General features: G+C 48.6%; 1 protein-coding gene across 2 annotated transcripts in view; it reads left to right on the top strand.

The window, feature by feature from the left end:
* The window catches only part of GLRA1 (glycine receptor alpha 1), a gene marked incomplete at both ends in the record, with an annotated part of 63,338 nt that extends 48,868 nt beyond the window's left edge, over positions 1-14,470 (top strand). Inside the window, 6 exons of one of the 2 annotated variants that reach the window (XM_081091062.1) lie at positions 417-640; positions 3,761-3,843; positions 5,021-5,158; positions 6,016-6,230; positions 10,487-10,633; positions 14,180-14,470. In XM_081091062.1, coding sequence (XP_080947188.1) covers positions 417-640; positions 3,761-3,843; positions 5,021-5,158; positions 6,016-6,230; positions 10,487-10,633; positions 14,180-14,470 — 1,098 coding nt within the window. Of the gene's footprint in view, positions 1-416; positions 641-3,760; positions 3,844-5,020; positions 5,159-6,015; positions 6,231-10,486; positions 10,634-14,155 lie in introns of both variants that reach the window. The other variant, XM_081091061.1, reaches the window with a different exon arrangement.
* Positions 14,471-14,996: the final 526 nt, after the last annotated feature.

Raw genomic sequence — 14,996 nt, 5'->3', positions numbered from 1 at the left:
CTGTCTAGACTAGCAGCTCTCAAACCAGAGTGCACGTGAGAATTACTGCACTGACAGGCTGATGATAAAAAGGGGACTCCAACTTTATCTGTAACATACTACCTCTCTTATCTAACAGGATGAAAACAGGCACTTATATCAGCCTGAACTTTATATTTTTTAACTTCATAAAAGAAAGAATAACATTTAAATAATCTCAGTTCAAGCTGAATATACGCGATGGGCAGTTAGAGAACGTTCTGGGATAGTTAGGACTCCTATGGTTTTGCCTGATGCACGGACTTGATGTCCAACTCCCACTAAGCTGCCACCACACTGGAACCACATCCTCCAGCGGGTTTGGGGGACACAGGCTGGAAGCACCTGCGCCCTGGAGGGCTGGCACCCAGGGCCTAACCCTTGTCCTCCGGCTGCAGGACTACAGGGTCAACATCTTCCTGCGGCAGCAGTGGAACGACCCCCGGCTGGCCTACAACGAATACCCCGACGACTCCCTGGACCTGGACCCATCCATGTTGGACTCCATCTGGAAACCCGACCTGTTCTTCGCCAACGAGAAGGGGGCCCACTTCCACGAGATCACCACGGACAACAAGCTGTTGCGGATCTCCCGCAGCGGGAACGTCCTCTACAGCATCAGGTGAGCCCGTGGCTCATTGCCTCCATCCTCAGAACCTGCCCTGCCCCGTTGTCTTCTGGGAGCAGACAAAAGAGGCGGGTCAAACAGGTGAAGGGGCCCTGGCAACCTGACACCTTCGCCAGATGGGCAGAGCCAGCCTGAAACATACACCCAGCAAGTACGAATAAAACACCGGGCAAAGTCCTAGGGGCAAGTGGTTTATTCTAACCAGGGAGATCCAGGAAGCATCTGGGAGAAGGTGGGTTAAAGTTAGGCCACTACCCTTACTCAGAATTTCGATAAAGAAAAAGAGGATGCAAAGGCAACAATGGATAGCAGGAGCGTGCAGCTACGCAGGATGCATAAGTTCTAGAGAACCGCTGGACAACATGGTGCCACAGTTAACAACACAGTATTGAATGCTTCAACACTTGTTAAGAGGGTTGATCTCGTGTTAAATGTTCTTACCGAAATTTTTAAAAATAGCAGGAGCAAAGGCACAAAACCTGAAAAATCCCAGCAACTTCACCATAAATGGCCTGCCGGTGAGTGGCACTGCTCACAGGTACCAGTCAGGGCTGCTCCATCCCTTCTGGAAATGCTTCCCATCCTCCTTACTTGCACTGGGTCCAGGAAGCTGGGTCCCCTTCCCCAGCTTCCTGCAGATACTGGTCAGAGGCAAACTTTCAGAGTCTCCTGCTACCCTTCCCCACCTAATTCCCAAACTTGTCCCCCAGGACATGAAGAAAATGACTAATGTCCATATGATTCTGATAGATCACCATTCACTGAAATGTACTTACTAGGCTGGGTACTTCACACAGATGATTTCTAATCCTCCTCACAACCCAATGAAGTAGGTTTTATTGTGCCCATTTTGCAGATTGGACAAGTGAGGAGCTGAAAGCTTGAGTACTTAGCAAAGTGCCCAGAGCTAATCTGATGTCCACTCAGAACCTTACAGAACAGGAATGTGGCATTCAATGGGTGCTCAAATATTTGCTGAATGAAGATGTTTTTATTTGAAAGGGTTTAAAGGGAGCACTGATTCTAAATGGCTCCCCCTTTTGGTCCTCCCATTCCTCAGGGGACTAAACCTTTTCATTTCCATTAGAAGGTAAGCTTTTAAAAAAATTTTTTATTTGTATTGACTTCAAAGAGGAAGGGAGATAGAGAGATAGAAACATCAATGATGAGAGAGAATCATCTATCAGCTGCCTCCTGTATACCCCCTACTAGGGATCCAGCTCACAACCTGGGCATGTGCCCTGACTGGGAATTGAACCGTGACCTCCTGGTTCCTAGGTCAATGCTCAACCACTGGGCTGGAAGATGAGCTTTAAATGTCCAGGCTCATAGAAGAGGCTGCACAGGTCCCAATCCTCAGATGTGGCCAAAAAGCAGACTGGCTAGGAGAGGAGACTTAGAAATCTTTGCAGGGAAAGTAGCACCACAGAGGGGAAGGCTGGGAGGAACCGGAGGCAGACGCCTTCCAAACCTGGGGGCCCACCCCACCCAGTGCCCATCCAGACTGGAAGGGTGGTGGGCTCAGGAAATGGCACCAAGATCGTGGCTGGCTGGCAGTCAGGGAGGGTCACCCTACCTGGTTCTTGCTGCTGCCAGGCTGGTTTCATGTCTCTGGGAAGCTAAGCCCCAGTGCAGCATGACAGAGGAACAAATCAGCAGAAAGTGATATTCCCAAGGTCATTCAACTTCAGGAAATTAACCCAGTGTGACAGCTGCCCCACCTTGAAGGTTTTAGCTTCAGAAATCAACTGCATTCACTTTCCCCCTCTTCCTCTTCCCTTCTCTCTCTCTCATCTCCCCCTCCCTTCCCTTCTCCTTTCCCCCCTCTTGCTTCTACTTTGTGCATGAAGGGACCCACATGGGAGCTGTGGATGTGAGCTAAAGGGCAGAGGTTCACACAGGGCCTGGTGCCTCACCACGTGCAGCCAGGGTGCCAGCACTGAGTGATCACTACCAACTCGGTGCCTTTCAGGACAGCAGTGCTGGGAAGCCAGCCAGCCAGCATCCACACTCAGCATCCCAAGGCTGGGAGACCTGGTTAAATCCTGCCTGAGCCATCAGCTTGCTGTGTGACCTTACACAAGTCCCTCCCTCTCTACCCTCCTCTGCACCTCACCTGTCAAATGAGGGAGTTGGCCTGATGATCTAAGGCTCTTTCTTCTCCATCCCCTGCAGCAGGTGCTCAGATGTTGGCAAAGGCCATTCAAGCCGAAGCATGTATCCCAGCCGGAGCTGCAGACCGAGGGTTCTGTTAAGGGGGCTTCCTCTGGGTCTGAGGCTGCAGCCCTCTGCAAGGGTTGAACAACCCAGAATAAACAGCTAGCCCAGAAGCCAGGGGTGCCCACCACTTCCCAGCTGACACCAGCAGGAGCCCACAGATGTGAGCCATCTGTGTTTGGACACCAGCTGTTTAGAGATCTTTTGAAATAACTTTTGATGAGCCTAGGGCAGTGGTCGGCAAACTGCGGCTCGGCAAACCGCAGCTCGCGAGCCACATGCGGCTCTTAGGCCCCTTCAGTGTGGCTCTTCCACAAAATACCGGCTCTTCCACAAAATACTGACTTCTGCGCATGGGCCACGAAGTTTCTATCACACTGTACGTGCGCGCCCACACGTGGTATTTTGTGGAAGAGCCACACTGAAGGGACCAAAGAGCCGCATGTGGCCCGCCAGCCTCGGTTTGCCGACCACGGGCCTAGAGTATGAAGGGAGGGAGTCAAGAACCACTGGCGGCACCTGCTGCCAGTGCACCTGGGAATGCCTGAGGCCTGGTGCTGCTCAAGGATCATTCAGGCCCTGCCCCTGCCCGAGGCCTCTGCAGAAGAGCGGGACAGGGGGGCAGCCCCTGGCCTCCAGGTCTTCGGGCACCTTGCTAAAGGCAGGCCCCTAGGACAGACTCCAAAGAAACACAGAAGTTCTATTGACTCTCTGTGACCTTCATCTCTCTGAGAACCATTTACATATCTGAAGTGTGGAAATGTACATATGTTGGTTCCCTGACCTCCTTGACCCCTTGACCTCTCCGAGTTAAGTAGTTTCTGGTAGTAACTAGAATGGAGGCACAGCTTCCCTGGTCTGTGGACCCAGCGTCATTCGACTCCCTTCTCTCCCCAGAATCACCCTGACGCTGGCCTGCCCCATGGACTTGAAGAATTTCCCCATGGACGTCCAGACGTGTATCATGCAACTGGAAAGCTGTGAGTCCCTCACATGAGGCCTCTAGAAAGAACCAGTCTCCCCTTTACCCACAGGACTGGCAGAAATCCCCACACAGCTGCTCCTAACCGCTGGGCCCCAGAAGATTACTGCAATAGCTCAAAAGGCCAGATGAGGGGCTTGGCTCCTAGAAAATGCTTTAGAAATATAACTCCCCTTATATTGTCTGAGGCCCAGCTCTGGAGCCAGCAGCATTCTCCAGAGAGGCACTACCCCTGTCCCTCATGAACATGCTCCCCAGGAGTGATGGGGAAATAGCTGGAATAAGGCATGGTCCTTGAACTTACGGGAATGCTCCCTCCAGCAGGGAGACAGATGACTGGCTAACACAGGGCAGCAAGTGGTAAGTGTTCTATTAGAAGTAGAAAAGAGGGTGGCCTCGTGGCAGAAAGCGGGCTTCCTTCTGATTGGGAAGGAGGGACGGTACTGGAGAAGGCTTTATGGAGATCAAGTGAACCAGGATTTTAACAGCTGGGGTAGGTAGCTGGATTCTTTTACTGTAAACCCAGAGAGCAATCAGACACATTTTAAAAATATTAAGTGGAAAGATATGGAGGTTCCTCATGGACTGGTAGGAGAAACCAAAAGTACAGAAACTGGGGCAGAGCATTTAGGCAGCAGGGACTAATGGGTCCTCCCCTCGGAGCAACACCTCTGGAGACAATCAGCACCAGCCAACGCTGAGCCTCCTGTGACTTCACCCAAGGGCCAAAGTCCTGGGGCAGAGAGTCTGATAGGCCTCGTGGAGTCAGCATCTCACACTTTGGCCCCCAAATGATAGTCCCACCACAAAAGCACCCCATAGAGTCATTCCCCTGAGGAAAGTCTGCTGTGAGCAAAAGAGGGAGCTTGCAAGGATGGTGTACAGGCAGGAATAGCAGATGTCAACTAAACTTGACCAGGAGGTAAGGGGGAGGGGCAACAGGACACGCTATGGTAGGGTGCTGGGAGTTGTAGGGAGAGAGGGAGAAGGGTTGTGGGGTAAATATAAACAATTAAACCAGTTTTATCTTCCTATGTGGAGGGGGGAGGAAGCAACATGGTTTCATGAGTTCCCTCAAGTACCTGATGCCTCTCTCTCTAACCATAAAGCCAGACACGCCACAGATAAGTGCTTCTGGGTGGTGACTGCTTCTTCTTCTTCTGATCCCATCCCAGTTGGCTATACCATGAATGACCTCATCTTTGAGTGGCAGGAGCAGGGAGCTGTGCAGGTGGCAGATGGACTAACTCTGCCCCAGTTTATCCTAAAGGAGGAGAAGGACTTGAGATACTGCACCAAGCATTACAACACAGGTAGGTGCGTGGGGCCACCCTCTGCAGGTCCCACCCCCCACCAGGGCCAGAGATCATCTCAAACATTCATTCAGTCATTGCTTCAACATGATGGATAGAGCTCTGGGTTTATCACTAGTGGTTATATATTTATTAAAGTGGCTCCGACCCTTTCTTCCTATGAGTCCTGGGGCAAGCAATTTAAACTTAGGTCCCAGCTCATTACAAAGAAAGCTGGGAGATAGTCTTTATTCCAGGCAGCAGGGTACCTAACTCAAAATGGACCCAATTCCTAAGGCAGAAGGAAGAGCTAGTATTGGGAGGACCTCTGGTGTCTCTGTGTCAGAGGAACTGCTCAAGGCAAGGGATGGAGTGTAGGTGGTCCCGATTAAGGTGAAGAAAGGAGGGACGTGGGATGGAAAAGCAGGCAGAGCTCCATTGTGAAGGGCAGACTAAAGAGTTTGAACTTTCCCTGCAGGTAATGGGGACCTTCTTGTATGAGGAGAGAAGGAAGGAAAGAAAGGTTTTACAAAGGGAAGTAACAGGATCAAGTCATGTTTTGGGAAGAAAACTGGCAGAAGGAAAGAGAATGGTCCACTTAGGCCCACTCTTTGCAACAAAATAGTGAGGATGAGGATGATCGCAACTGACATTGCCGAGCACTAATGATGTGTGAGGACTGTGCTAAGTTCTTTATAGACACCATCTCATTCTCTCATCACAATTACCATATGAGTAAACATGTGAGGTAGGTATTTATTATTATTATTGTCATCTTCATCATCATCCCCAATTTTCCATAGACAAGATTGTTCTGACCTCAAAGTCTTGTTCCTGTCCACTAGGCCACTTTGCCTTCTCATTATAATTTCTTGCAGGTAAATTCACCTGCATTGAGGCTCGGTTCCACCTGGAGCGACAGATGGGCTACTACCTGATCCAGATGTACATTCCCAGCCTGCTCATTGTCATCCTCTCCTGGATTTCCTTCTGGATCAACATGGATGCTGCACCAGCCCGTGTGGGCCTGGGCATCACCACCGTGCTCACCATGACCACCCAGAGCTCTGGCTCCCGAGCGTCCCTGCCCAAGGTAAGTCCCACTGCCCAAGCGCACGGAGCACCTGGACAGGTAGGAGGACACTCATCTCCCTCCCCTGCCTGCGATAAGGACAGCACGAGGAATTAGTCACTATTTCTTCATCTACCACACTTGGCAGGGTCCAGCACTCTGATTCACCAAAACCTTCCTCCAGATTTAACATTATGTTCAATACAAATGCAAAAGAAAGGAAGGAAGGAAGGAAGGAAGGAAGGAAGGAAGGAAGGAAGGAAGAAAGGAAAGAAAGATTGCAATTGTTCAATGCAATCCCCAGACATCTTTTGCTCCATTCTCTACCAACATTAGACACACATTCTGCTTCATTTACTGTTAACACTCAACTCCTCCATTCACTTTTAGTGCTGAGTACAACATTCCACCCCTTTCACCATTAATGTAGCTACTCTGACTTGGGGGTCTCCAAGACCACCCCCATGTTCAGAGACTTGAAAGGACTCAAAGACTCAGCATATAGTTATACTCAAGGCTAAGACGTCTTACAGTGGTATGTATATCCAGGATGCATAGCTAGATGACAAGGGAAATGACATGTGCAGAGTCTGGAGGAATCCTTGGGCAGGCTTCCTTGCTCTCTCCCTCCCATGAGGGACCACAGAGAGCACCCTCTTATCCAGCAACAAAAGTCAGCACAAGTGTGAAATGTTTCTGCCCAGAGAGACAGAAAGAGAAAGTGTTTAGAGATTCATTTAAGATTCATTATTGGGCCAGGCTGGTGTGGCTTAGTGGTTGAGCTTTGACCCATGAACCAGAAGGTCACAGTTCAATTCCCAGTTGGGGCACATGCCCAGGTTGTGAAATCAATCCCCAGTAGGGGGTGTGCAGGAGGCAGCCTATCAATGATTCTCTCTCATCATTGATGTTTCTCTCCCTCTCCCTTCTTCTCCCCAAAATCAATAAAAAAAAAAAAAACTTACTTTTTTTTAAAGATTCATTATTGAAGGTTTTTACTGGGTGCTGGGTGCCTAGCACATAACAAAATTCCAGACCCCCAGAAGGAAAACAGATGTTCAGCATAAACCATGTTGTTTGTACAAGCAGTCCAAGCACCCTTATCAGTTAGGGAAAGTGGGAACAACCCCCAATTCCAAGTTCCCAGATGTCCTCCAAGGGCCAGCCTTGCAAGCAGGTCCTTTGTAAGAAAGCAGCCTCATGTTATGCCTGATACGCTAACCCTCCTCTACACATACCTCAATCTGATTCTTATATTTCTAATGTTAAACACCACTTTCTAGTACATTCACTATTAACTCTTGAATTGTATGCTGCTCCATTCACTATTAACACTAGACCGCAGATTTCACTCCGTTTACTAGTAATGCCAGGTATGCATTCTGCTTCATTCGTTCTAGGCTAGACACAACATTCTGCTCCATTCTTCCAAGGCCAGGCACAGTATTCCGCTTCATTCATTACTGACAGCAGACACTAACTCTCCTCCAGTCACCCTTGCTGTAAATGTACCATTTTGTTCCCTTCACTATTAACACTAGAGCTCACATTCTGCTTAATTCACTTGTAACATCAGACAATGTGCTGCTTCATTTACTATTAATGCCAAACACCACATACTCCTCCGTTCCCCCGTGCTCGAGATCCGAGGTTCTGTTTCCTTCGCTGTGAATGCGGGTGCCCCATTCTGCTGTGCTCTCTTCTAAGGCTAGGCACTGCCTCCGCCTACATTCCCTGCTGTCATTGCAGACACATTCTGCTTTATCCACCCAACACTAGATGCAACATTCTGCGCTGCTCCCAATGCCAGACCCCACCCTCTGCTCCCTCAGCCTCATTTTAAATGCAATGTGCTGCACAATGTCCAATTAATGCCACACTTAACATTCTGTTTTGATACAGAAACACTGAAATAACACACAATGAGCACTATAACACCCTTTACCTGCATTCCAATTGTTAGCATTTTGCCTCATTCCCTTCATCTCTGTCCCTCTATATATAGATAGGTAGGTGGGCAAGGGAAGTGGGTAGATAGATTCAGTTTTTGCTCAAGTATTTGAAAGCTCCCACATCATGACAATAAAGAATAGGGATCATAATGATAGTATGACATCTAAAAAATTAACATTAATTGAATAATCATTATTAAATTAGGAATAACACCGTAATTTCAAGCCCCCTATGGACATCTCACCCCTAGCTTTCCTGTTTGCTTTTTGATCAACCTATTGTTTGCCTGGATGGTTACCTGATGCTCAACAGTTGTCACTATTTTCATCAAACGCTCCCAGGGAGAGGCTGTCACACTGGGCCAGCAATTTTCAGAGACCCCCACGTTAGGTCCAATATGACAGTCCTCTGGAGATGAAGCTTTGCACAAGCTCCCACTCTGTCTGCCCCATCAGTGGGTGCCAGGACATTGGTTTTCAAGGCTGGCATGGAGCTGAGGGAAGGGGATAGGAATGGGGCAATTTAAAACACCACAAAGCCCCAAGGGAAATTAAAACGTATGTCCACACAAAAATTTGTACAGATTTTTGTAGCAGTATTATTCATAATAGTCAAAAGGTAGACACAACCCAAATGCCCATCAACTAACGAATGGATCAACAAATTGTGGTATAGTCATACAATGGAATATTACTTGGCCATTAAAAGTGAAATACTGCCCTGCCAGCATGGCTTAGTGGTTGAGCGTTGACCTATGAACCAGGGGGTCACAGTTCAATTCCCTTCAGGGCACATGCCCAGGTTCCAGGCTTGATCCCCAGTGTGGGGCAGGAGGCAGATGATCAATGATTCTCTCTCATCATTAATGTTTCTCTCTCTCCCTCTCCCTTCCTCTCTGAAATCAATATATATACATATATTTTAAATGAAATACTAGTACATGTTAAAATATGGATAAAACTTGAAAATGTTATGCTAAGTGAAAGAAATTAGTCATAAAAGTTCACATATTATTCCATTCATATGAAATGTCCAGAACAGGGAAATCTATAGAGACAGAGAATAAATTACTAGTTGCTTAGGACCAGGGGTAGGGGAGTTGGGGCAATAGAGAGATGACAGCTAAAAGTTACTAGGTTTTTATTTTGAGGTGATGAAAGTTCTGAAATGGACTGTGCTGATGGTTGCACATTATCTGTGAATGTATAAAAAAAATCATGGAAGTGAACACTTTAAATGTGTGCATTGTGCAGTATGTGAATTATATCTCAATGAAGCTGCTTTTTAAAATACTAAAAGCTTGCTGTTCTCACTGAGATTCAGTTGTCTAATGGCTAATTACCAGAGTTCTGAAAAAAGTTTAGTGACCTTTTTTAAAAAATATATATTTTATTGATTTTTTACAGAGAGGGAGGGAGAAAGAGAGGGATAGAGAGTTAGAAACATCGATGATATAGATGACCACAATAAAATATGTAAATAACCTGGAAAACCAGCCACAACCAGCAATTTAAAATTACTCTTACTTTATTTGGAGAAAATCAGTTTCATAGTACTGGTTTTAAATCTGTTTACGTTTATTTGTTTGTTTATTTGTTTCATTTTATTTTATTTTCAACCATCTACTTTTATAGATTCTTTTTCAGAGTAAAATTTTGTACATATGTAAATGTACATATCTGTTTCATTTGGGCTCGTTTCTATAGAATTTGTAAGAATGAAAATAAACACTTTGATTCCCTAAAAAAAAAAAAGAAAGAAAATAGAAACATCGATGAGAGAGAAACATCCATTCAGCTGCTTCCTGCACACTCCCTTCTGGGGATGTGCCCGCAACCAAGGTACATGCCCTTGACCGGAATCGAATCTGGAACCCTTATGTCCGCAGGCCAACACTCTATCCACTGAGCCAAACCAGTCAGGGTTATTGTGACCATTTTTGCTGGTTCTCTTGTGGCTTTGATGGAGGAGCGAGTTTTTGAAGCTCTTACTCCACAATTTCCTGGCATGCTCCACTTTGACATTAGGTGTGGCATCCCATTCCTTCATCCTGAGACTAAACACAGCTTTCTGTTCCACTGAACACGAATCCGGGGCCCACCATCCTCCTCTCGCCAGTACTCTGCCAGGCACCGTGTTCTGTTGTGCCCAATATTCTGCCCAGTCTTCTTGATGTGTTTTTCTGTTTTCTGTAGCCTCCACCCTAATATCCCAGCTGAGGAGAGGGCAGCAGTGGGGGATGAGAGGAGTTACTGAGAGCAGCAAACATTCCACCATGCTCAATCCTCCCCCTCCTCTGGTGTTCCTCCCCCACCCCGCCTCAGGTGTCCTACGTGAAAGCCATTGACATTTGGATGGCGGTGTGCCTGCTCTTTGTGTTCTCCGCCTTGCTGGAGTATGCTGCTGTCAACTTCGTGTCTCGGCAGCACAAAGAGCTGCTCCGGTTCAGGAGGAAGCGAAGACACCACAAGGTAGGTCTTTGGGTCACTGCCTGAGGGAGGAGGGACAGCTGGTGGCAGCCTTGTCTTGTGATACTTGTTTTGCTGGACCATCCTTCTCAGTGGGAAAGGCAGGCATGAAACAGGAATTAAAGTCATAGAAGTCCTGGCTTCCTCTCCCATAAATAAGGCCCCAATTGGGTCTATAGGCAGTCACTCTTTCAACTGTGATAACACTGCAGAAATTATCAGATTGCACCCAAAGACAGAACTGATGGAGCAAATGCTGATGGCACCAAGATAATGACTAGCTAAAAACCCAAAGCATGGCAGGCTGCGAGATGCTTATTAGTGTTTCCTGCAAGGCTGCACTATTTCAGTGGGCATATTCCAGAGGGGAACTGTACCACAGAAGGTGAGATCTCAGAGTAGAATGTCCACATTCCAGGCTTCTGCTTCCTACTTCCAAGAAAGGGGCATCAGGAAAGATCCTCCCCTGAGAGGATTCTCTCACTAAGGGATTGAATATTTGGCAGGCCATCTCTGAAAAGTCACCAACCACCAAATGCCACTGGAGAGCCTGTGGGAGCAAACTGGCCCCACACCTGGTCCATAGCTACTTCCCCAGGAGGATCAGAGAACCCACTCTTCTCTCCAGCCTCATCTTCACATTTGATTGCTGTGGGTGTCACTGGATTTGACCTCCAAGCCAATTGGCTGTGAGGACTAGCTGTGACTACAGTGGGAGAGCTGCTGTGCAGGAGACACCCCTATGGAGCAGGATTGCTTCAGTGGGACTTTGGTGCTGAGTCTGCCCCTTGAGTGTTGCTTGTAGATTTGTAGAGTTGTAATCTGCTATGGTCTGAAGCTGTCTACCAGGTGCACTGGCTCTGGGGCCTCCCAGGAGGTGCAAAGTCAGCCACTGACTGAGGCCACCTAGCAGGAGCTACAGAGAGATCTACAGATTCCTCCTATTTGTATCAGGTTTGGAAGTGCCCAGGTGAGGCCTAGCTGTGAAGCAAAGCAGGCTGGTGCTGGTGCCAGGTCTTGGGCCTTTTATTGATAAGTTTGGGGCACACTGACACCAAATGCAGCTTGAGAGATATTAGCAAAGTCTGAAGCCTGAGCCAAGATAAGCCATTCATACGGAAAAGTTGCTGCATACAGCTTGGGTGGGGCTACAAATTGGATGGGGCGGGGTCTCAGGGAATCACCAGGGCAGAGCAAACAGTGTGTTCCAGGTTGATCGGGCTCAGATATGGTTGCCAGTCAGCCCTGGGGCAGAGAAAGTCTCGGCATAGGAACAATGACCCCTGTGAGCCACCCCCAAATTCTTACCCCAAAGCCAGACAATCCAGTTCCTCCCTTTATGTGTCTAGATCTCCTAATGCCTCCTGGCACTGGAGCTCAGAGGAAGCGAGTCTGAGTAAGTTCATGCCTCGCCCTTTAAGAGAAAAACCTGGGTCTCAGGCAACCTCCGTGTCCTCGGCCACAATCCCCACTGGTTTTTACAGTCTGAAGTTACAGGGACTTCTCTTCCCAGCTCTGGGACCCTCGGTGGGGGGGAGTCTGGTGTGGGGCTGGGACTCCTTGTTCCTCACGGTGGCCTCTGCGGTTTAAAAAAAAAATGGTACACGTGGATGCTGGACCAGCCCCTTCCATGCCTCTGCCCCTCCTACAGTCTCAGTGTGCTTTCTTTTTTACTTTTCTAGTTGTAGGACTTCCATTCAGCCAGCTTTCAGGTGGTTCTGAATGATAGTTGTTCTGTAATTTAGTTGTCATTTTGATGTGGTTGTGGGAGGCAGCGAGTACCAGACTTTACCTACGCTGCCATCTTCTCATTTATTATTTATGCACTTTCTCTGTTGCCCCTGTGCGTCCCCAACTCCCTGCCTTAAGCTCACTACCAACATGCCTGCTGCCCTCATCCTTCTCGTCTCTCCGTTTCTGAGCTAAGTGATCTTGCCCTGTTCGTATGTCCATTCAGTGTTGAGGGGTCAATGAATGTGATAGACTTTACTCTGAGTTCACAGAGCTTACGGTATAATGAGAGAGGTAGACATCAATTGAGGAATACAATGTGTTAAGAGCTTCAAGGAAGGGGGGGGGGGGCAGTGTACAGGGACTTTATGGACAACATGCAGGGACTCCTAGCCTATTTCTGAGCTCAAAGTCTTCTGAGTAAGAATTCAGTGGAAGAGAAGGAGTTGGAAGCAGGACTGGAGGTAGGAGTGTGCCCCAGGCAGAGAGGACAGATGGACTAGGGGCCCGGAGTTAGAGAGCGAGTGTGGCATTTCCGACCCCATGGAAAGGTTTCAGGGTGAGTGGAGCACAAGATGCCAGAGAGACAACGGCACAGATGAGACTGGAGAGGCAGGCAGGGTCCTCCCTCAAAGCTCACATGGAAAGAACACAAAGCTACACACGACGAGAGCAGACAATGGAGCCTCTATGATTCTGATCCAGGCAAGATGACTTAGCTCAGGGAGGGAGAGACGAGAAGGATAGGGCAGCAGGCGTGTTAATGTGAGCCTAAGGGAGGTGGGGTGCACAGGAATCACTCAGGAAGTGCCACAATGCTGGCAGGTGTGCACAGGGAGAGAAAAGCCTGTAAAGCAGAGGTTCTCAACCTGTGGGTCGCTACCCCTTTGGGGGTCGAACAACCCTTTCACAGGGGTCGCCTAAGACCATCGGAAAACACATATATAATTACATATTGTTTTTGTGATTAATCACTATGTTTTAATTATGTTCAATTTGTAACAATGAAATTGGGGGGTCACCACAACATGAGGAACTGTATTAAGGGTCGCGGCATTAGGAAGGTTGAGAACCACTGCTGTAAAGGTAAGTGGGAGCCAAATAATGAAGGGCCTTGAATGAAAACCTGATACAGGCCTAGAGCTATGTCTGAGGCCACAACTGCCAGGGATATGGGGACATGGAAGTAGGAAGAAGCTGTGGCTTCCCGGCTTAAGAAACACAGGTGAGGCCCACAGCACTCGCTCCCTCCTGGGCAATTCGCCCCCTCGCCCCCACCCACACACAAGAAGATATTAACTGGGGATGGGGGTGGGGGAGGAGGGCAAGGAGGCAACAGAAGCAAAGCAGGGGATCTCTCCAAATTGTCCCCTGCATTTCCAATAAAGCAGCATCCTGAGTGTGTACTCATCTCTGACCTCTGATGGGCAAAAGAACCTTTGAGGTAGTGAGATGACTCTTACCCCCACTTGTAGGTAAAAATGCAATAAAATAAACCCTGAGACTCACAGAAGAAAGTGACTTGCCTAAGGTCCTACAGTTAGAAGGTAATAGAGCTGAGAGCCGAACTCGGGTCTCAGGATCCTATGCCTCGTTTCTATCCCCTGGTTTGCATCTGTTTAAGGCACGCGAGCGGCGCCCCTCTATAAGGCATAACTCCCCAGCCAGCCAGAAAGCCTCAGAATCCTGGAGTGGTGCAGGGAGGCAGGGAGGCCGGGAGGGCCAGAAGGCATGGCCTGGCCCCGGGGAGTGCCTTGCAGGGAGGGTGCCCAGCCCCTGTCTTATTTTAAGTAGAGCCCCATGTTGAATCTATTCCAGGAGGATGAGGCGGGAGAGGGCCGCTTCAACTTCTCTGCCTATGGGATGGGCCCAGCCTGTCTACAGGCCAAGGATGGCATCTCGGTCAAGGGCGCCAACAACAACAACACCACCAACCCAGCTCCTGCGCCGTCTAAGACCCCGGAGGAGATGCGAAAACTCTTCATCCAGAGGGCCAAGAAGATCGACAAAATATCGCGCATCGGCTTCCCCATGGCCTTCCTCATCTTCAACATGTTCTACTGGATCATCTACAAGATCGTCCGCAGGGAGGACGTCCACAACCAGTGACGGGTCTGGGACGGGGGAGGCTGGGAGCGGGTGGTAGGACCAGCACAGGCATCTGAGAGGCGAGGAAGGGGCCGGAGAGGGCGGGGCACGCACACACGATCCCACTCTCTCTGCACAGCGTGCGATAGCAAGAGGCAGCGATGCATGAGTCTTACAATGTGGCACTCTCTATTTAACCACGGGGAGCTGGGGGGAGGGGGTTTCTAACATAGGAACTGAGAGGTGGGGAGGAAGGGAGGGGTTTTTTGGGGGGGGGAGGGGAGGTCCACGGGCTGTACCGTTTTCCAGTTTGGAAGGAGAGTGCAGCCTGCCCCAGAGCAGAAGGAAAGCAATGTAATATATGATATATATTCATGCTTACTATTAATGCAAACCCACAAGAACAAACGATGTTTCTTAACCTATCAGCCTAGTAACTGCTTAAATTGTTAAAGTCACGGAAGTGATGGACACTTTTTTCCCAGAGTGGAAACAGTCACAAATAAGCTTGCTCTGGTGTGTGGCCGCACGCATCACACCCCTCCAA

This window comes from Myotis nattereri (genome assembly GCF_964212035.1).
Source record: "Myotis nattereri genome assembly, chromosome: 5".
NCBI lineage: Eukaryota > Metazoa > Chordata > Mammalia > Chiroptera > Vespertilionidae > Myotis > Myotis nattereri.
Note: the sequence above shows the minus strand (reverse complement) of the source record. Positions and strands in the feature narration are given on the sequence as shown.